Source organism: Amaranthus tricolor, chromosome 3, assembly GCF_026212465.1.
Source record: "Amaranthus tricolor cultivar Red isolate AtriRed21 chromosome 3, ASM2621246v1, whole genome shotgun sequence".
Classification (NCBI taxonomy): Eukaryota; Viridiplantae; Streptophyta; class Magnoliopsida; order Caryophyllales; family Amaranthaceae; genus Amaranthus; species Amaranthus tricolor.
In genome coordinates, this window is record NC_080049.1 from 34,752,656 (window position 1) to 34,774,827 (window position 22,172).

Consider the following 22,172-nt stretch of genomic DNA (forward strand, 5'->3'; position numbering starts at 1 on the left):
TCAGACAAGTAGCCCCACATACTCCCAATGGTCATTTTGCCTCTCCTTGTCAGCGTTCGACGCCTATAACTACGTGCACTTATTAGGTCATCCAAAGGTGTTTGCTAAAATTTATGATAACTTTTGATGCTTGTTAAAATTTATGTTATCTTTCGATGTTTTATCATTTCAACACAAAATCTAATTAGATGATAAAGACAGAAGAATAAAACAGTAACAAAATTGCAAGGAAAGGAAGGAAGGTATTTATATGTATATCTGTATAATAAAATTAGAATTAATAAAAGACTATACTACCTTTTCCTTTAAAACTTCCTGGTGAAACAAAGCACAAGAGACAATTTGGCTATGTTCTTGTTATTAATTTTTTTTTGAATGGTAGAGTTAACAAGGAAAATGGACGTCTGCTAGTTCAAAAAAAAGAATTATTGTATTTGAAATTCAGGTGACAAATTTACCAATTGCCATACGAAATCTCAAAGGGACAAACAAGAAGGGAGTGTGGCCAGCAGTTGATTTTCGAAATTCAAGAGAAGAAGGATTTGTGGCTTGCTATTTTCGAACAAAAATCAGGGGAAGAAGGCTTGAAGATTGAGAAGGTGAGTACGTTTTCGAATAGATGGTGTGTGTGGGTTCTTGGCGTTCGATTTTTCAGGGTTTGGGAAAGGGTTATGGTATTTTAATCAAAATAAAAGAAAAGGAAAGGATGGAAGAATTAACTTGAGAATAAATTTATATAATGTATATTTAAGGTAAGGTCATACTCGTACTAATAATTCTCTTAAACTCACTCGTCTTAACTTATTAATTTCTGAAATGTTACATAATGTTTCCCAAAAGTTAGTATTCACAGTTAACCCAAAAGTATACTCATGTATTTTCATATGTGCTTCTATGCCCTTGTAATTTCCCAAAAATTATGTTGCTTGTTCATTTGTTGCTGTTGATCTATGTTTCTCTATGTTCACATGATTTCTGTTGATTCTGCTTCCTCATTTGTTGCTTGACTTTGATCCTGTTCTTTTGATGCATTTGCTGGTGCTGGTTCATCATATGTTGTTGCTGCTGTCCCCCTTCCTGATTCATCATTGGTCTGTGATGTCCCTTCTCCATTTTGGTAGAAAATCTATTGATCATTTATGCCTAAGTAGAACAAGACAATGTTAAATATGTTTTTTTTCTACTTTTGTGTCTAAATAATGCAGGGAATCATAAATGATCTCCCTCCTTACACTCAAATACTTAGGGAGTATTCCCTCCCTTGCAAGTTTTGTCTTGTTCATATGAGGAATGTGTAGTCTATGCCCCCAATTTTCTTATAACTTCAACTTTACATGCTTGTAGAGTGATCCAAACAAATTTCATTGTACTTGGTTGTAGAGATTCAAATGCATTAGTAACTGCCCTCACCATTTGTGTGTAATTATATGCTGATTTTTTATGTTGAAGTGCTTGTATTGATCTAAAAAACCCTAAGTCCAAGACATTCATGTCTGGAGAATTAGGGGGTTGCTGAACCAAATGAAAGTCAAATCCCTCAAATGTTGCTGCCTCTCTGAACCTTAAATCATCATCCAAAATGTGTGGTTTGGCATTTTCTTGTTGGATAAAAATTTTCTTGCTTGCTTCTTGTGGCCATTTGTTTCTTATTGCTGGCAATATGTTCTACACAATCATATCCATCATGTGATTCTTGGTTATTAATTGTATCGGTTTTGTAACAAGAGAGGCAATCTCGATACATAATTAACATTTAATAATAATGTTAACAAAAAAAAAATATTGCGGAAGTCTCAAAATGCCGAATTGTTAAAAACTTTAAATCATAAAACTAAAACTGTTTAAAACAGAAGTAAAATATTACCTCTGATAAGAAATATTGTTTGCTCAAAAAGAAAAAAAAAATACATCATCATCATCAAGTGATCAATAAAGATACAAAAAGCAGCTAAGTTCTCGATAAATAGTAATTGCTGCGGCCTGGATCGGAAGCTGAACTAAATCCTGCAAAATGCTGCCATCTATGATACGGATGACAGCCGATTGAATCGGTCAGCACTTAACGCCGAGCATAACTTCCTATCCAGCTCAAAATACGGAAATTATACGCTACATTTACAAAATAATAATTTAAGTACGAACTTATACTTAATTGACACCACCGTATATTTTTACCATGTTCTTTTTCTGTTACATACTTTTAAGTCATTAAGATACCATTCTCGATCTTGACAGAAGTACGTTACTGCCACTTATACAATTCGGTAATCTTAACACTTGAGTAAGTTCATTTGGTTAATACTCATAACCGTACCATGCATCATAGCATCAACACTAATCAAGTTTATCAGTGATCAACAAGCACATCAATATGACACCTGATATATGTAAGGGTCTGGTTAGGTGAGAACCGTAGTCCTAAACCCTAACTGTGGTGGGAGTCGTCACCCCTCCAATACAATATTTATGCTCGAGCTCTACAGGATAGGTAGCGAACCCCCTGTCTTACACCGCATTTTACGTGCCGGCCAACACGGACGCCGGGATTTTACATGCCGGTCCATGGTTCGACATTACCTTACTATCAGGGTCATTCAATCAATACATTTCACACAAGTACATCACATTTTTATTACTCCAAGTTGACTTTGAATTTGAATTTGACCAACCTAAGTGGTAACTTCATTTATTTAATATAATTCTTAATCATAACGTTTAATTCACCTTTACGTCTTTATATGTTCATTACTTAATTTTTACACATTAAATTTTATTTATAACTTTATTTTAATAGTTCACTAAATTCACACTAATAACTTAATATTTTATTAATAGTCTCCAAATTAGTATTTTCCACAAGTAGCTACTAAAATCTATTTCTCTTGAAATAAGTTTCCAAAATCAAAATTTCCAACTTTAAAATAAATAAAACTTTATTCTCCTCACAAAATCAAACATTCTAATTAAAATTCAAGTTAAACTACAACCTTTGGATAAGTTTTCAAAATTCAACAAATTTACCAAAAAAATAATTATTTCAAGTTTGGAAAAACAAGTAAACTTATTAGATTCGCGAAAATCAACATTCTAGTTATAAAACAAATAAAACTTATAATTTCACAAAAAAATCAATATTTCACACATATTTTAAGAACAAGTTTACTAAAAATACTTTTACATCTTTTTATATAAATTTTGGTCAAATAGTTAGCAGATAAAATATTATTTTGTACTAAATAATTAAATGTCACAAAAGTTATTATTATTTTTTTTTAATTATGAAATCTCATATATTCAAGAAAATCACTTCAATATTTAATAACTTATAAAGCTTTCTCAAAAATAACTTTTAAGATTTTATTTTAATATTATCACAAAATAGCTTATAATAATATAAAAAAAGAATAAATCAAACTCTTTTTCTTTTAATATGATAATGGTCGAATGGCCTATGAGTATTTCGGGGCCTTTTTTTTCACTAATAAAACAACTTCATTTAATTTATTATAGTAAATTCAAGATTTAAATAATTAACATAACCACTAAAAAAAACAAATAAAAAATAAAAACTTTACACAATAACTTAGAAATTTACTATAACTTTAAGGATAAACTTAAATCTCATAATAAAGTATAATAACAATATTCTTAATATAATCATACTTAGTAAAATACGTTCATAAAATAACTTACTACCTTATAAACTAGTTTGAATGCTAACATAAACATATTAATACAAAATTCTAACATAAAATACATTCTTAAATATAATAACATTTCTAATGTAACACATAACTCATAAATATACTAGTACTAGTTTATAACACGAATCATGCTTAATATCACTAGAATATAATTTTGCACTCAACTTCCTAAACTTGTTCAAAGACTATTAGATTAACATACTAAATATACTTTTAGCATACACATACTTAATATAATCTTGATCATAATTTCATTAAACTAACTTCCACTAAAATATATCAACATATTTCACACTTTGCATATTATAAAGTAAATATAATGTAAAATTCCATAAAAAGAGTAGGGTAAGAAGTTATACCATACTAACACCAAGGATTAGTACTAAGTACTAATTAGAAAAATAATAAGAAATAAGATCCTCCAAGATAGATAATAATGCTCCAAAGATAATTAATCCCAACTCCCAAAATAATGATGATCATTTAAGCTAAGTAAAGAGTGTTCTAAGCTCCATGTTCTTTAATTTCTTCAATTAATAAAGGTATTAATGTAGTAAGATTTTAATGAAGTGAAAATATAAGAAAGAATGTTAGAAAGATTTGATGATGGTGGTGTAAGTGATCTCATGGCTAAGGGGGGTATTTATAATGGGTTTGGGCAACTTTGTAGTTCATTAGATTGTATGAAAAAGAGTGTTAGGAATATAGAAGAAGGTTAACTTGTGTAAGTGATTTAGAGTGTGTAAGTGAATGTGTAAGAGTTGGAGTGTGTAAGTGAATGTGTAAGAGTTTGGAGTGTAGAAGAAGGTTAGCTTGTGTAAGAAAATGGTGATAGTTTGTGTAAGTGATGAACATCATGGGTTACCTTAGAAAGGATTTTGGTTCATCAAAATTTTGTTCTAATATGTACAAGTGAATATACTTTAAAATAATGGGTAAATTTAATCATGAAAATATTTAGTTCATTTAAAATTTTGCTTAAACTATACTTAATGTTAATAATAAAAATACGACTCATTTTTATGTATAAAATAATTATATCAAAATTATAAGGTTAAATAATAAGTAGTAATGTTAATTTAAGGAAGAAAGTTAAAAAGTAACGTTTTACAAAATCGTGAATATAATAATAAAAACTTACTTTTCGTACTATAAAATAATAAAATAATATTTTAGTGCTTATAAAAAGATTTTAAACAAAATACTATTTTAAAGTTTAATATTTGAAAGAAATTATAAATCGGAAAAGATTTAGGAATTAAAGATGGTTTGAAATAGATAATTAAAGGATTAGAGATTTGAATTGAAAATTCAGAATAAATTAATCGGAAGATTAAAATTAAGAATTTTGAGTCTTTTACAGGTTTGGTCTCTATGTTCCCTCTCTTCCTGTTCTTTGAGCTCCTCTAAGCTGAAACTTGAGTTGTAAAAGGAAAGATTCCTATCTTTCCACCAAAGATTAGTTCACCATCATTTGAAAACAAAGGTTTAGTCATTGCACACATAAACATAATTTTTGGCACATATCTTTTGGATTGAATTTCTCTATGTGGTCCCTCCTCACCAGGTGTGAGATAGTATGTTTGTTGTGTCCTAGTGAGATAAAATAGTTTCTCATCTATGTGTACACTGTTTGACATGTCATTGAATCTAAAGTTAATTCCCTCATCATCTAGAATGCAACTAGAAAGACAAAAAATTAACCTGTCAAGCTTGTTTTTGTCATTTAGGAGTGGTTTAATTGCATTGGTGTGCTTTCTAATGATCTCCTTTGTCTTCCACCTCCACACTGTGCTTTGACTTACACCCATTACTTTGGCAACAATAGTTTGACTTGTTTTTTTGGCCTTTTCTAAGCTTTTGAACTTTGTGTCATCAAAGATGATTTGTCCCCTTTGATTTCTTCCCCACCCTTTTGCTGTTTACATTTATTGGGAATGAGTTTTATTGTTGTCGCTATTTGACTTGGCTTTATATTCTTGAGATGGTCTCTCTACTGACCTTGTACTTTGTTGACATCTCCTCCATGATTTCATGTACTGGTTTGCCTTTATTGTTGACAGATAAAGCAACTCAAGCATAATTTGTTTCCTACTGTAGTTGTCTAATTTCCTTGAGTTTTCCATGTTAATTGAAGTTGAAGCAATAAAAGAAGTGAAAAGTGTGGTCTTATTAATCGCGGTTGTCCCTTTTATAAGGCTGTTGTTTTTCCTTTGGTTTTTCTGTTGTTCCTGGCACCAAAGTGATCTGAATTCGTATTTGTTGGCTGATTTTTGGGTGTTCTTGGCGCCAACTTCCTCTGAATTTATTATACTTGGCGCCTCTCTGTTTTGGCTATGTGTTTGATTCTGATTTGGAGACGAGTGTCTGTCTTGGGTTTCTGTTTTGTGAAATTAACTCTTTATTTGGGAAACATTTTCGGATTTACATGGCTTTACTTGAAAATCGACTTTTTATCTTTGTAGCTAATTAATCTAATTTAAACACTAAATGCATATTGTCTTTGTTTTTAAAATCTAAAGTCAATGAGAGATTTAATATCCGCATGTGTATGTGGCGAGAGGGTTGTTCGTTATCGGTTTCCGTACAAAAGACGTTGAAGAAATCAAGGAAGAAATGAAGATTTTTTTTATTTAAAGTTTTCAATTTGTAATTTAAATTATGTAATTTTAGTTCAAGTACTTTAGAAATTTGTTAATCATAAAATTATGGATTGTAATTATGTAAATGAAAAGAATTCTAATGTGCAATTGTATTTTTCCCTCCAAATTTGAATTCTACCTACTTTATTAATGAAAAAGAAGGGAATCATTATTAATTAATCCATACTTTTAAAATACCCCAATTATCCACTTTTAGGTATCCCCTACTACTCTTAATTTACGTGCCCAACTCAAATGGGACAAGTAAATTGAATTGGAGAGAGTATATGTCAAAGATGTTCATCTTTAGTTTAAATTGTTTGATTCAGCTAATGTGAGGATATTATTACTAAGACCCTTCTTTGATTTGCATCAGATAATTGATAATGGCTGATGGTGAGGATATTCAGCCCCCTTGTGTGCGACCATGGGACTGGAATGGTTAAGGTATATTCATTTCTCATTTATAACAACTGCACTTTCTTAAGGATCGTGTGTGCTATTTTGATTTACGTTCCTCATCTTGACGGGGCCAAAAATTCTTAGTTTTTGGTTTCGAATTAAAATGGACTATTTTAAAATGACTCAATAGATCATGTGCTATTTTGGTTTCAAATTTGGTTCATTGATCTAAATTCTTAACATAGGCTGGATTTGCTGGTGATGATGCCCCACGAGCTGTGTTCCCTAGCATTGTAGGCCGTCCTCGTCACACTGGTGTGATGGTTAGCATGGGCCAAAAGGATGCATATGTGGGTGATGAAGCTCAACCAAAGCGAGGAATTTTGACACTAAAATATCCGATTGAGCACGGTATTGTCAGTAACTGGGATGACATGAAAAAGATTTGGCATCACACATTCTATAACGAGCTCCGTGTTGCTCCAGAAGAACACCCTGTCCTTCTTACTGAAGCTCCTCTCAATCCCAAGGCAAATTGTGAATAGATGACCCAGATCATGTTTGAAACCTTTAATGCTCCTGCTATGTATGTGGCAATTCAGGTTTTTCTTTCACTGTATGCTAGTGGGCGTACAACTGGTAAGACTCCTGTATGATACAAGATTCATGTTTGAATTGTCTTCATAACTACTAGGAAATGTTCCGTTTCTTTTGCTTAGTGTTTCAACACATGTTACTTTATCGGGTAAAAGATAATCAGCGAGAATGGGAATCTAGAACGGGACTAGTTTGTTGTAGTCTGTCTTGGACAATTGCTGCTGTTGCAGTTTTCACAAGGTTGTGTAATCGTTTTTTCACACGTTGATCTCAATCTTCGATATTGTGCAATCCCATTGCAGGTATTGTGCTGGGTTCTGGAGATGGTGTCAGCCACACCGTTCCTATTTATGAAGGTATGCTCTCCCACACGCCATCCTTCCTCTTGACCTGGCTGGACGAGATCTGACAGAATACATGATGAAAATTTTGACTGAACGTGGGTACTCGTTCACCACCTCAGCTGAGCGTGAAATTGTTAGGGACCTGAAAAAAAAAAACTCGCCTATATTGCTCTCGACTTTGAGCAGGAGATGGAGAAGAGTTATGAGCTTCCTGATGGGCAGGTGATTACTATTGGTTCTGAGATTCAGATGTCCTGAGGTCCTCTTCCAACCATCTTTCATTGGTATGGAAGCTTTCGCTATTGATGAAACCACCTACAATTCAATCATGAAATGTGATGTCGATATCAGGAAAGATTTGTATGGAAACATCGTACTGTTAAAATAATCTAGAAAAATTTAGGATTTTAATTAAATATAAAAATATCTAAACTAAAGAATTAAAAAATAAAAATATCTAAGATAATATAATGGAAGATCCTAGAAAAGTAATTAAAAAATTAAAAATATCTAAGATAATTTAGTAAACTTGCACTATAAATACCCATTGATGTAATCAATTTTTTGTGCAATGAAGAACAACATCCATTCTACATATTCACTCATCTTCCTCTCCAAATAAATTCATTCACTATTTTACCATCTAAATTTTTCCTACATTTGGTATCAAAGCTAATTAAAACCAAGACCTCCAAACAACCTAAACACATTAACCAACATACTCCACAATAAAACAAACCTCTAACCACAAAATAAAAAATGACCTCAACCACTAATTACCCCCAAGTTAATTGGGTTCCCACATTTAAGGGAGAAAAATATGAACAATGGGCTATGCAAATGAGGTCAATATTTATCTCCCAAGATTTATGGGAATTAGTACAAGAAAGTTACGAGCAACCACCCAAAGATGACACTAAAGAGTCATCTTGGGATGAAACAAAAATAAAACAATATAAACAAAATAGGATAAGGGATAACTATGCCCTATCTCTATTATATCGTGGAGTCGACGAGGCAATACTTACAACGATCATGTCTGCAAAAATAGCTACGGAGGCTTGGAGGATCCTGGAGACAAAATACAGAGGTTCCGAAGAGGTAATTCTTTTTAAACTCCAATCACTATGGAGAGAATTTGATAATCTATTAATGGCAGAAAATGAAACAATACATTCATTTTTTGACCGAGTCACTAATATAGTTTATCAAATAAGATCAAATGGTGGTAAAATAGAAGATGAAAATGTGATTCGAAAAATATTAAGGAGTCTTTCACAAAAATATAACATTATTGCCACAACAATAGAAGAAGTTAACAAGAAAAATTTATCTCAATTAAGTATGCCCGAATTAATGGGATCACTACTTGCACATGAAGATAGATTAAAAAGATTTAACGAAGAACCACTAAAACAAGCATTTCAAGCTAAATTAAAATTTTCTAATGGTGAAAATAAAAATAGTCATTGTAAAAATTATGAAAAAGGACAAACATCAACTAATTGTAGCAAGGGGAGAGGAAATTTTAAAAATCAAAGGAGTCGATTAAATAATCAAACTGACCTTTATTGTAAATTATGTAAGAAAACTAACCACAATACTAATGATTGTCGGTACAAATGTAAGAGGTGTAAAAAACACTCTCACCTCGAAAAAGATTGTTGGTATCGACAAAAAGAAGCAAACTATTCCGAAAATAATAATTCCGGAGAGCAAATATTTTACACTGGATTAAATGCACAAGAAAAAGTAAGTGACATATGGTATATTGATAGTGGTTGTTCAAACCACATGACCGGCAATAAAAATTATTTTGTCACTCTTGACGAAAATGTTAAAACACACATCACACTTGGCGACGGTAAAAAAGAAGATGTCGCCGGAAAAGGAACAATTGTCGTTAAAACAAAAAATGGATCATCAAAATTAATTCATGAAGTTTTTTATGTTCCCGGACTTGCACAAAATTTATTAAGCGTAGGCCAATTAATTAAAAAAGGATATATGGTTAACTTTGAGAATAACAAATGTCAAATCTATGATAAAAATAAGGGTCAGATAATAACAACTGTTGAAATGCTCCTAACAAAATATTCCCATTAAAATTGCCATTTGAAGAAAAATTGGCTTTAAGCTCAATAAATGATGAATCCACCTTATGGCATTTGAGATTCGGACATCTAAATTTTAACAGTCTAAAACTATTAAAACAAAAAGAAATGGTAATTGGACTACCATCAATAAAAAATGAAAGAAAAATTTGTGAAGGCTGTATATATGGCAAGATGCACAGATTGCCATTTCCTACCGCACCTTGGAGGGCCAAGGCTCCTCTAGAGCTTGTTCATGCAGATATCTGGGGTCCTACCAAGAATCCGTCTCTTGGCGGAAAAAGATATTTTCTTCTGTTCGTAGATGACTACTCCCGCATGATGTGGGTATATTTCCTGGAGAAAAAATCAGAAGCTTTTTCCCACTTCATGGAATTCAAAGCCCTCACAGAAAATCAAAGTGGGCATTCTCTTAAAATTCTTAGAACAGATCGTGGCGGAGAATTTACAAGCAACGAATTCAACAACTTCTGTAAGAAGAATGGGATTAAAAGAGAACTTACAGCAAGGCGTACACCACAACAAAATGGTGTCGCGGAAAGGAAAAACCGCACTATAGCAGAGATGGCCCACAGCATGATGCAGGGTAAACATCAACCCAAAGGATACTGGGCCGAAGCTGTTCACACGGCAGTATATATCCTCAATAGATCTCCCACAAAAGCAGTTAGGGATTTAACGCCATATGAAGCCTGGCACAAGAGAAAGCCAAGAGTAGAACACCTCAAAGTGTTCGGATGCGTAGCTTATGCCCACATCCCAAAGGAGAATCGGGAAAAGCTCGACGAGAAGGGAGAAAAATGCATATTCATTGGATACAGTCACGAAACAAAAGGATATCGCCTTTACAAGCCTGAATCTAAACAATTAATCATCTCTAGAGACGTAATTTTCGACGAAGCAGCCGAATGGACGTGGAAAGAAAAAGAAACTGAAGCTCGCGAAGGAGATACTCTCCTAAGAGATCCAAGTGAAGAAGACGGAGCAGACCAACCAACAAACCCATCATCTCCGAGTCCAAGTACACCTGAAAGTACAAGATCATTCCCAAGCTCAAGAAGCCAAACATCACGTTCAACTCCTCAACCTCAAGAAGCCCGAAGATCAACACGAGATCGGCAACCGCCATCATGGTTACAAGATTACCATTGTGACCAAGCAATGATGGCTCTCTTCTCTAGTGAGCCACAAACATTTCAAGAAGCAGCACAAGAAGAAACCTGGATTGAGGCTATGAACGAAGAAATGAAAATGATCGAGAAGAATCACACATGGAAACTTGTAGACAAACCACAAGACAAGGAAGTCATCGGACTCAAGTAGGTCTACAAGGTGAAACATAATGATGATGGCTCCATCAACAAGTACAAAGCAAGGCTCGTAGCAAAGGGATATGCGCAACAACCAGGAATCGACTTCAACGAAACATATGCACCAGTTGTCCGCATGGAGACAATCAGAACAGTCCTGGCATTAGCAGCACAGCATCAGCTACCAGTCTTTCAACTCGATGTCAAATCAGCATTTCTAAATGGAGAACTTGAAGAAGAAGTGTACGTCGAGCAACCGCAGGGATACGTCATCAAAGGCCAAGAAGACAAAGTATACCGCCTTCGAAAAGCTCTGTACGGACTCAAACAAGCACCCCGAGCGTGGAACAGCAACATCGACAATTATCTTCTCCAGCATGGTTTCATCAAGAGTCCGAGTGAACCTTCACTATACATCAAGACACAAGGTAACAACTTTCTCATTTTATGCCTATGCATGGATGATCTAATCTATACAGGCACACACCCAACGATGATTGAAGAATTTAAAAAGGCTATGATGAAGGAGTACGAGATGACAGACCTTGGTACAATGACATACTTCCTTGGCATACAAATCAAACAAAGCCTAGGAAGAATATTTCTATCACAAGAGAAATATGCAGAAGACCTTCTCAAGAAATTCAACATGGGTGAATGTAAACCGCTGGCTACACCAATGGTAATCAATGAGAAGTTATCAAAGTACGATGGCAAACCAAAAGTCGACGGAGCAATGTATCGAAGCTTGGTCGGCTCTCTTATCTATCTCACACATACAAGACCAGATATAGTCAACGCTGTCAGCATCGTATCCAGGTTCATGAGTGAACCGAGCAAGGATCATCTAACAGCAGCAAAGAGGATTCTCAGATACATTAAGGGAACAAAAAGCTATGGGATCATGTACGAAACTGAAAAAGATTTCAAGCTCACAGGATACACCGATAGCGACTGGGCTGGAAGCGTGGATGATAGAAAAAGTACAAGCGGGTACGTATTTCAGCTTGGAAACAAAGTGGTCTCATGGTCATCAAAAAAACAGGCGACAGTAGCTTTATCATCAGCAGAAGCAGAGTACATTGCAGCAATAAGTGCAGCATGTGAAGCAGTCTGGCTGAGAAGGATATTAATCGATCTACAACATAAGCAAGAGACACCAACTACAATGTTCTGCGACAACATGTCAACAATAGCAATGACGAAGAATCCAGTGTTTCATAGCAGATCAAAGCACATCGAGATACGACATCACTACATTCGTGAGTTAGTAGATAAGAAAGAGATCGAACTACAATTCTGCAAGACGGAGGAGCAGCTCGCAGACATTTTCACAAAACCCATATCAACTGATAGATTTATCGATTTCATAAGACGACTTAGAGTTCAAGATTTTTCAGATTAGGGGGAGTGTTAAAATAATCTAGAAAAATCTAGGATTTTAATTAAATATAAAAATATCTAAACTAAAGAATTAAAAAATAAAAATATCTAAGATAATATAATGGAAGATCCTAGAAAAGTAATTAAAAAATTAAAAATATCTAAGATATTTTAATAAACTTGCACTATAAATACCCATTAATGTAATCAATTTTTTGTGCAATGAAGAACAACATCCATTCTACATATTCACTCATCTTCCTCTCCAAATAAATTCATTCACTATTTTACCATCTAAATTTTCCTACACGTACTCAGTGGTGGTACCACCATGTTCCCTGGTATCGCCGATAGAATGAGCAAGGAAATTATTGCACTAGCACCCAGCAACATGAAAATTAAGATTGTGGCACCACCTGAGAGAAAATACAGTGTCTGGATTGGTGGGTCTATCTTGGCTTCCCTCAGCACATTCCAGCAGGTTTTTGTGTTCGCTTCAATCTTTTCAACATTTGTAAAAATGCAAATCATGATTGTATAGTTTTAACATATATCTGTATTTTCCGTGACTACAGATGTGGATTGCAAAGGCCGAGTATGATGAATCTGGGACGTCAATCGTGCATAGGAAGTGCTTCTAATTTCACCCTAGAAGTTCAAAGGTAAAGGGAGAACCACAGTCCGTTTGAATGAGGGGTGTAACGTGTAACTTGTACCCTCTGATTTTGATTGGCGAGTCTAATTAGTCGGATAAACTTTAGTTGTAATTGTAATCTTTTTTAGTTCTCGTGACAAGGGGACCTTGAATGTGCAAGAAAGTTGATATGTATAATCTATATTCTAAATCCGCCACTTTTCTTATACTCATAATTTCAGCTGGTTCATGGATTTTGGATTAAATTGGTTCAACTTTATTTAATTTTACTTAATGATAATGGTAGGGGTGATCACAAGCTCGTTTGGGTGGTTATGGGATAGATTGGTTTAATTAAACCTGACCGTGAACCAGACTGACCAGTGATCCATGAATCGGGCAAGAGCGTAAGAAAACATATTAATACATATATAGATTATAGATATATTATGAAGACAAAACACTGTGCAAGAGCAGCTTTAGAAAAATCATTTTTTGGACAATTTTCAATGCATCTGCAAACCTACCAGCCTCACAAAGGTCATCAAATACAATATAATGTTAACGAATAACGACAGTATTCCCGGTACAAGTATACTTATAAGATAGTCAGGTGACAAGGAAGCAGCTATAATATTCCACATCAGTCGTGTCGTAATAGATATACCTATATCTTGATCAACCACGAAGTCTTGCGACAGAAAATGACCAAACATCGGGCCACCAAAGAATGTCTATAGTCCTGCAGCGCGATGAAACGATTGTAAAAAGGTCGGAGCTGTGACATGATTACGGATTTATTGAATAATGAACATTAAACAATGTCTTCTATACTTACCAGTACACATTCATTCGGGTCTGTTGCACACGATACATGTGTTTTCCTCGTAGAACCGGCACATATGAACCTGGTATTTCATGTTAATCTCAACGTGTAAGGTATCATTGACTAAACTTCGATTTATAGAATAAGAATATCGAACAAAAGAAAGCCACAAATCTTGAGATGTATGATCTCTTACCTCTTATAAAATTCTGATTAATTTAGTCAAACCAATTGAGATTCATGAGGTCTATGGTTTGTCCTTCCCTACAAAGTTCATGAGCTCCAGTTTTGCTGCTTCCATTATTGCCTTGAAGTCCACATCCGTATATCTTCCCCTGTAACTCGACAACGATAAGCAAATTGAGCCACGATTGGCACCTCCTTTCCTCAACACGAAACCGGAGAATGAAAGTGCATTTTAACAACAGGACTGATCTCCCCAACTTATTAGCACTTCAGTTCAGTTTCCCATATTTTCACTTCAATCAATTCTAATAAGTTCAGTTCAATTCAATTTTAATACATCATGGAGAACATTCATCTATGTCAAATATTATCAACCATTTTTCTAGTTGCTGCATTTCTCCGTTTTTGATGTGCGTTTTTCTGAGAGCTAAGTGAAAAAGGCAAATACCAAATCAGTTGTTATTCACATTATAAATCCACATTGTGTTTCCATTTCTCTGACTACAGCAGATAGGTGATTAGCTTACAGAGCGATCCCACAATAAGTAAAGTCGAGTTTATACAACAGTACCACTTACCAAAAATGAGTCTTTGACCAGGCTGCAGAAGGATAAGCTGGGCTAGCAATGCCGTGCATTACTCTTGCAACTGCACGTGGGGTTAGTTTAGCTGCTGAGTTGTTCTGCAGAAAGACCTAAAGTGCCAAACGTAGCATATATTTCAGCACCCAGAAAGTCGTCTTTAGACACGATATTTAAAAGTGCCCGATCAACCCTTACCTTAATATCTGCTCGGAGAAACGGGCTGCACAAACATATAATGCTGATAAGTACAAAACAACAAAAATGCCAAAACCTCAATCCCAAAAAAAAACTTTGCATATTGGTTTCATAACAGAATTATAAGTAGCGCTGATGTTATTTTGATAAGGAAGAAACAATTTGCATTATGAAAGCAACTCAAGGGGAAGGCAAAGAACATTTGAGCAGTAAAGGAAGATGTACTCTTCTAGAGCTTGATCTGAATTAAAATGTCATTAGGTCGTTGCAAAAAGTCTACAGCTTGAATCTTTTAAGTTTTGAAGCAAATTTGGACATTTAGCCATGTAGATGTTTATAGCCAAGTACGTAACATGCCTAAGTCTTCAAGAAAATATGAATGGCCATGAGAGTTGGAGTCCTATATAGACAATTTCCTTGGCAAAAAAAAAAAAAAAAAAAAAAAAAAAAAAAAAAAAAAAAAACTAATTTCATGAAAGTTTTCCCTTAGTACCCTTGTTTGGGTTTGTACAGGTGAAGAATATGGGTAAAGAATCAAAAACAGCTTCCCCAACTGTGGAATACATTTCATCTTATGCAAGGAAAAAATGTTATTTTCATCCCATTCATTATTTTCTTCCTCCCATCCCTCTCCCTTCAAGTCCTTTTCGCTTCTACCTTTTTAGCAATAAACCAAAAAAACTAATAGATTTGATCAAACAGAAACAAATAAAAAGGGATGGAGAGAGTACATCATAAATCAATGTTGCAACCGACTATTTGGCTAGTTTTGCAATATATTGGAAATCTCTTTATCCTGACTATTAAAAATCTCTCAATATGGAATGATAATTGGTATTCTTGCAGACACATTTAAATCAGAGGGAAATAGCACAGTAACCACAGTTTTTAGTTTACAACTTTTTAGGCACATGCCACAGCTTGGGATAAATCAGACTTCCAGACTTTGGGACAATTAGTCACACACTATAGTACTACAATGAGATTACCTGTTTTGCTTGATCTTTGTGGGAGGATCAATGAGAGTTTCTTCACTGAAGTATTCGGAAATGATCTTTTGCAAAGAGGCTGTGTGCTGATACTTCTGGGAAACATCACATTCATTCATGCTTTCACATGATTTTACAGCTAAGGTTGCAGCATTGAACATCATATCTAATTTACGAATCTGTTTAGCAGAGGAAATGCAAGTTATATGTATACCGCTGTACAAAACTGTAACTGGAAACAGGATATCATCTTGAGTTACTTAACACTTAAAATTATAAGACGATTAGAAGATACATAGTAGTCATTCAAGTACCTTACAGCATTCAATTTCCGACAGCCATTTTGTCATCTGGGTAGCTAAAGAGCACAAGTCCCTAGGAACATGTACAACTGTGAAACAGTACCCTGGATCCTTCAGTTCATAAGTTATTTCCCCAATAGACTGAAACGCAACAGGAAAGATGAAATTTTAATACACCTTAGATGGAATAATAAACAGAAGACATATACAAATATAATTATCTCTTATAGGTACTACTTAGGTCACAAACTTAATCTGTGATGCAGTAGCCCAACCAGTTGGAGACATTTTTGGTATTCTTTATTGATTTGTTTCTATTTAAATGAGATTAAACCCTACTACTAGGGCAAAACTTCTCATAGGTCACTTTAAGGAGATAACCATATGCTATGTTAATCGGACTCTTCATTTTGCTTCATGTACCAGTGTCTGATCCTTGATGCTCGGACATTGGTATGGCACTTGGACACTTCCTTTTAGGCATAAAATTGAATATTTAGACATATTCGACACTTGGACACGTACCAGTATCCGACATCAGTACCCGAGTCTAAGTAACATAGACCATATGTGAGTTAGCTCCAATTGAAGAAAGAGGAAGATGGCAAACATGAGTCTAGAGTAAAGTGGGTACTCCACCTATTGTGAATTGGGTTTCGGATGGCCCTAGCCAGGCTTTTATGAGATCAAACGTTATATTACATAGGCTTGCCTAGAATTGTCATGGTATTACAGCAGATCCTGCAAAATAAGCAGGCTATACGGGCTACTCCACATATTGCCAATTGATTTTTAGGATTTAACACCTAAGTAGCTAGTTTACGCTCAAATTTTCACCTGATGTGGGTGTATGTGTAGGCCAACTCAAGTTGTTAGTCAGCTTAATCCAACACCAAGCCCTTGGTAGTTGGTGAGGTTCCTACCACTATATGACGAAATTTTGATTGGTGATGTCTGAGGTTGGTGATGGGTATAAATACACTGTCAAGCATTTTCACCATATAATTTGAATGTGCGTCCATATTCAATACCTTTAGGTTCTGCAGCTGATTTATAAACTGTTTTACTGTATAGCCGATTTCATTTGCCACTGTGGGGATGTCAAAAACATGAAGCCCGTGCTTAGTTTCTGCTCTGAAAGTTTTTTCAAAGTGAGAAACGGCATTAGTATGAATTAGATAGGGGATGAACAAAAACTTCTTTCTTTGATATAAAAAACACACTTATTCAAAATTCCGGCAACCAAATGATCTCGGGCAGCTAAGTCCATAGGAGGAGTCTGCAATGGCACACAAGCACATTGTATACAGAAGTTACAAAAACTATTTGACAAAACAAATTCAACCAACAGCACTTGGTAAAGCCGAGAATCAACCTTGTGAAAATTTAAGCTGCAAGTAACATTCATTTGTGGATGAAGGTGCAGGTATTGTACTTCTCCCAACTCCAATTGAGTTAATATTGTTAGAATCACCTGGAGTTACCGGCAGGGAACAGCTTAACAGCAAAACCAATCATATAGTATGAACATAAATTCTATTCACGAATATTATAAGATTAAGTATGGATAAATCAATTTCCAGCAATATATAATATAGGCGGGAAAGACACTAGAGGTCGACTTTTGATCTTCGCTGTTTCTTGAACATACAAGAAATCTGAAATGAGGACATGGCAAGAAAAGGACCTCTTCTTTAATGTCATATTTGCGAGATACAGATTCTTTGATCAGAGAATGAATTTTCCCCGTGTCATGGTTAAAAACTTCACCAAGGAGTTTATTCACCGCATATTCGTCCACACCATCACTGTCAGGTGAAGAATTTTGTCAGATATATATAACCCTTTAATTTTTGAGAAAACCAATCACACAGAACATCTTTGGAATCATGAAAATACCTGTACATGAGACTGCGTAGCCTAAAATAACTGGTGTCGTCAAAGAACATATGACAATATGATAACCTCCCATCACGTCCAGCACGTCCAATCTCCTAAATAAGAAATGAAAATGTGGGCAGTCAGTGAGACACAACAACACCAGTAAAGAATCAGACAGTAATGATAGAGCCAAAAAAGAACCTGAACATACTCTTCCAAGCTTTCCGGCAAACTGTAATGAATGACCTGAAACAAACAAAAAAATGTGGCCGTCATACACTGGACTTTCAAGATGTTACGTAATTGTGCTTGTGAAAAGATCTATGGCCAAATGAACCAAATGGGTTCCCGAAATATAGCTTTCTTCTTTTTTTGACTTGTACTGTGACATGTTAGTAACATTACTTTACTGATGTGCATAAGAAATCATCTCGAATGCATGATAAAATAGCTTGTGGGACTGTGGATTTATTATTGAATCTATGTATCATTTTGTTATACAGAACAGTAGAAAAATAAAAGCCTGAACAAATATAGTAGTTATAAACTCTGAAGTGGGAAGGGCTTTTCTTACGGCTCCAACATCACTTTTGTCAAGTCCCATTCCAAATGCCACAGTTGCAACAACCTATATCAATAATAATAAGCAACTGGGTGAACAAATCTACTACAAAAAATGTGGAGATGTTGCTAGGATCATAATTTACCACTCTGATCTTGTTGGAACAGAATAATGCTTGGACTCGACTACGATCCTTAGCCATCATGCCACTGTGATAACTCTGGAAAGTCATTAAATATATGCATTCATCCTTTGTCAGAATCAGAAAGATCCTCGATCCCCAGATATCTTGGGTTGTTGAAATGAGTAGACTAGCAAATATGCATACTCACCATAGCAGGAATGTTGCTATCGTTTAAACATTTGCTTATCATGTCGGTCTCTGACTGCACCAAAATGAAACAACAAGGAACAAGAGAAAATGTCAAATGACGGGCTTGCTAAAGGAAGAGGTTGCATGCTTTGTCCACACAATGAAAATCCAAGGGAATGTCCACTGAGGTATTCATTCGGTCATTGGGTAAATTTCGGGTTAGATGTTTTGGGTCGGTTTAAAATCGGGGCTTGTGCCCATATTTTTGATATTGTTAATCATTTTTTAAGTTGGGTCAAATCGGGTTTGGTTACAATATCGGATAAATTTCGATTCATCCTGTTTGTTTTGAACACCTCCCAATCCACAAAACATAAACCACAAGTCAAATAACACCAAAGTCCAGAAAATAGTACAATCAATAGATTTGATTAAAATAACTTGACTGAAGTGAACTAAAGCTTTAAGCTCTTTTTATAGACAATCAGAATGCTTCTAGTAGTCCACAGAGCATGTTTACAACTATTACCAAGAATAATCTTTGAAACACGAGACACTTCACAAATTACCTGAAATTTGCAGTAAATAATGATGCTCTTGAGTTCAGAATACGGCGATGATTTCATTATCGCAATCAAATCTTTCACCCTGCTTATCCAACACATTAACATAAGTTCCTGGCCAATAAAACCAATATTATCAGCTGAAGTACTTAAATAAAGAGGCAATGCATACTTCTTATTTCCGCTCATAGACACAGACAACTGCAGATTGTTTCTCAGATGATGAGTCTGCACCAAATTCATAGATGGAATGTCCAAAGCATGCATAACAGCATGCAGTGCTTTTTGAGTTGCAGTAGCAGTCATTGCCAAAACGCATCCAGCTTTTAGTTTGTCATGAAGTACAGACGCCCTTAGCCTCATGTATGAAGGCCGAAAGTTGTGTGACCTGAGACAATTGGTATTAGAATACCAAGTTTGCCGCAACAAGTTCAAAGAAACTTTCTCGCGAAAATAAAAAAGAACAAATTCAAAAGCCAATGACCCAACGTACCATTCAGATACACAATGTGCTTCATCAATCACTACAAGTGATATCAATGGGCAAGAGGAAATGATTGACATGAACTCTTCATTAAGAAACCTCTCTGGTGAAACAAAAAGAACCTGAATCATACAAAATAGTAGGCTTAACTGCCAATCTGATAGATTGAACAAACAACGCACACTTGACTCAATTACTTATGGCTTCTAAAACAACCATCACTAAGAAAACAAGATTATGCTTAAGATACTGACATATTAACTAAAAGTAGTTGCAGTACAATCACAAAACAGATCAGGAATACTAGACAGAATTACCTTTATACTCCCTTCTTGTAGCAAGGTTAAAGTCTCAGACATCTCCTCTAATGACTAAAAAACATATCAAACACCAATAATTAGCAACATCACAATTAGGTGATCGACCGTGCATGGCCCCCTCTTTCTCACGTATATGAAAAAGTTAATCAGAAAAAGAAATATGTTAAGTTTATTAATAAAATGAATATATTTACTATAAATAAGAGGCAAAGTAAAAGTATTGCACAGGACCCCAAAATGTTTCAAGACAGCTCTGCTCTAAGATATGTTCGAGTTTCATACAAATAATAGACTCATATGAACTAAAAGGTGGAACATATCTTTGAGACGGAGGGAGTACGTTCAAATAGGTAGAATTGGGAATGAAATCCACCTGGCTACTACTCAGTAAAGCACCATTCACAACAGAAGGAAGCTGTTTTAACTGATCAATCATCAATGCCATTAAGGGGCTTACAACTAGTGTAATCCCAGGAAAAATAATAGCAGGCAATTGATAACACAGTGATTTTCCAGCACCAGTAGGCAAAACCAACATTGTTGAGTTACCACCAAGCACCATTTTAATAGCTTCCAACTGCCCGTCTCGAAATGAATCATACCCATGTGTAAGCCTTAACAAATTCACCAAATTTTCATCAGAAGCGTCATTCCTAACATCTAACACAGCTTTTTTAATCAATCCAGCATTAATTCTTAATTTTGTACTCTCACCCTTAATCTGTTTTCCATTATTTTCCAAAATTAGACCTTCTTCATCACATAATCCATTACTTTCAACCCCATTTTTAGCAGCCAATCTTCTTTTACTCCTATAAAGACTTCTTCTTGATGAAGATGAACTATAATTCCTGTTCTTTCCCTTAAATTTAAACCTCTTACCACGCCCATTAATATTCAATTTCACAAAATTTCCTTCACTAACACATTTAGTTCTTTTTATAGGCGCTACACTAATTGAGCTAGACTCACTATCTAACCCATTTCCTATCAAATTTCCCCTTTTCCTACATACCCTTTTCTTTAAACTACCTGAATTTACATTTTCAACTTCACAATTAACCCCCATTTCAGATTTTAAAGCCTCCCCAGATGGTAAAATGGGATCTTTTTCACTATTATCATCAAAATTTACATTAATTTTCTTCAATAAGAAAGAACCAGACTTTGATTTGTAACAAGAATTAGCCTTAGCCATGAGTGGACTAGGGAAAGAAATATCGGGAACATTCGATATAGGTCGTTGAATTGGGGGAGAAAAACATGGAAGGGGAGTAGAGTTTGACGATTGATAAATTGGGTTTTTAATTTGTGGAATATCTGAGGGTTTCGGCTCGATTTTTTGGGGGTTTGAAGAAGGGTTTTGGTTGGTTTTTAGGGATTTGAAAGGGGGTTTTTGTTTGACAATTGAAATGGGTTCTGAGGGAAGCTTTTTAGCTGGAGGAGAAGGAGTTGGGTTTCTTGGAGGTGTTGCAGATATGTGAGAACCATCAGAATCACTATCTGACTCCATTGATGAAAGAAGGATACAGAAAGATTGGATGTATGAACATGAAATAAGTGTTCTTCCTCCGAGTTTTGGGGATTTTTTCTTTAGTGGTTCCCGCCAAAATCATACCCACTTCTTTTTATCATTTTGGTGCTTACTAAAACCATTTTTTTCTTTTCAAAAAAAGAAACGGTATTTTTCTTGAATGGTTGGAAAGTGAAAAATAACACACTAGTAAAATACAATAACTTAAGCTTTTTCTTATTGACTTTTTAATTGATTTTTATTTTTTTGATTTTTTATTAGTCAAGTAGTTAAAATAATGTTTAATAAATAACTTTTAAACCA

The 22,172-nt window shown here is 34.8% G+C and overlaps 2 protein-coding genes and 1 pseudogene across 3 annotated transcripts; 1 reads left to right on the forward strand and 2 right to left on the reverse strand.

Annotated features, from left to right (window-relative positions):
- Positions 1 to 1,299: 1,299 nt before the first annotated feature.
- On the reverse strand, positions 1,300 to 5,515 carry LOC130808575 (uncharacterized). The gene is made up of 3 exons (XM_057674033.1): positions 5,269 to 5,515; positions 5,066 to 5,149; positions 1,300 to 1,652 (listed from the first exon to the last, which is right to left on the reverse strand). Exons 1-3 carry the CDS (start codon positions 5,513 to 5,515, stop codon positions 1,300 to 1,302), a joined length of 684 nt encoding a protein of 227 aa, XP_057530016.1.
- A 1,217-nt stretch (positions 5,516 to 6,732) lies between these two features.
- LOC130807734 (actin-11-like) lies at positions 6,733 to 13,348 on the forward strand (annotated as a pseudogene).
- Positions 13,349 to 13,498: 150 nt separating this feature from the next.
- LOC130807733 (ATP-dependent DNA helicase Q-like 5) lies at positions 13,499 to 21,945 on the reverse strand. Of its 2 annotated transcripts, XM_057673056.1 has the most exons (21): positions 20,709 to 21,945; positions 20,333 to 20,386; positions 20,025 to 20,137; positions 19,704 to 19,919; positions 19,538 to 19,616; positions 18,988 to 19,041; positions 18,801 to 18,875; positions 18,668 to 18,721; positions 18,295 to 18,339; positions 18,112 to 18,206; positions 17,900 to 18,020; positions 17,588 to 17,686; positions 17,436 to 17,491; positions 17,244 to 17,346; positions 16,225 to 16,353; positions 15,911 to 16,089; positions 14,922 to 14,946; positions 14,721 to 14,836; positions 14,153 to 14,291; positions 13,969 to 14,038; positions 13,499 to 13,872 (listed from the first exon to the last, which is right to left on the reverse strand). In XM_057673056.1, exons 1-19 carry the CDS (start codon positions 21,846 to 21,848, stop codon positions 14,204 to 14,206), a joined length of 2,841 nt encoding a protein of 946 aa, XP_057529039.1. In that variant the 5' UTR covers positions 21,849 to 21,945; the 3' UTR covers positions 13,499 to 13,872; positions 13,969 to 14,038; positions 14,153 to 14,203. The 2 variants fall into 2 exon arrangements, with proteins under 2 accessions (XP_057529039.1, XP_057529038.1); XM_057673055.1 differs by having other exon boundaries at positions 13,591 to 13,872; positions 19,538 to 19,919; positions 20,709 to 21,932.
- Positions 21,946 to 22,172: the final 227 nt, after the last annotated feature.

Bases quoted from the DNA above. Each gene is read 5' to 3' on its own strand.
- LOC130808575 (XM_057674033.1), bottom strand. From the start codon at position 5,515: ATGGGTGTAAGTCAAAGCACAGTGTGGAGGTGGAAGACAAAGGAGATC. The intron at 5,150-5,268 runs GTGAGGAGGGAC...TTTGGTGGAAAG, and splicing joins AACATACTATCTCACACCTG to ATAGGAATCTTTCCTTTTAC. The intron at 1,653-5,065 runs GTAAAAGACTCA...ACATATTGCCAG, and splicing joins GGAACATAGAGACCAAACCT to CAATAAGAAACAAATGGCCA.
- LOC130807733 (XM_057673055.1), bottom strand. From the start codon at position 21,848: ATGGAGTCAGATAGTGATTCTGATGGTTCTCACATATCTGCAACACCT. The intron at 20,387-20,708 runs GTGGATTTCATT...TATGTTTTTTAG, and splicing joins CTTTACTGAGTAGTAGCCAG to TCATTAGAGGAGATGTCTGA. The intron at 18,021-18,111 runs GTATTTTCATGA...TTCACCTGACAG, and splicing joins CTACGCAGTCTCATGTACAG to TGATGGTGTGGACGAATATG.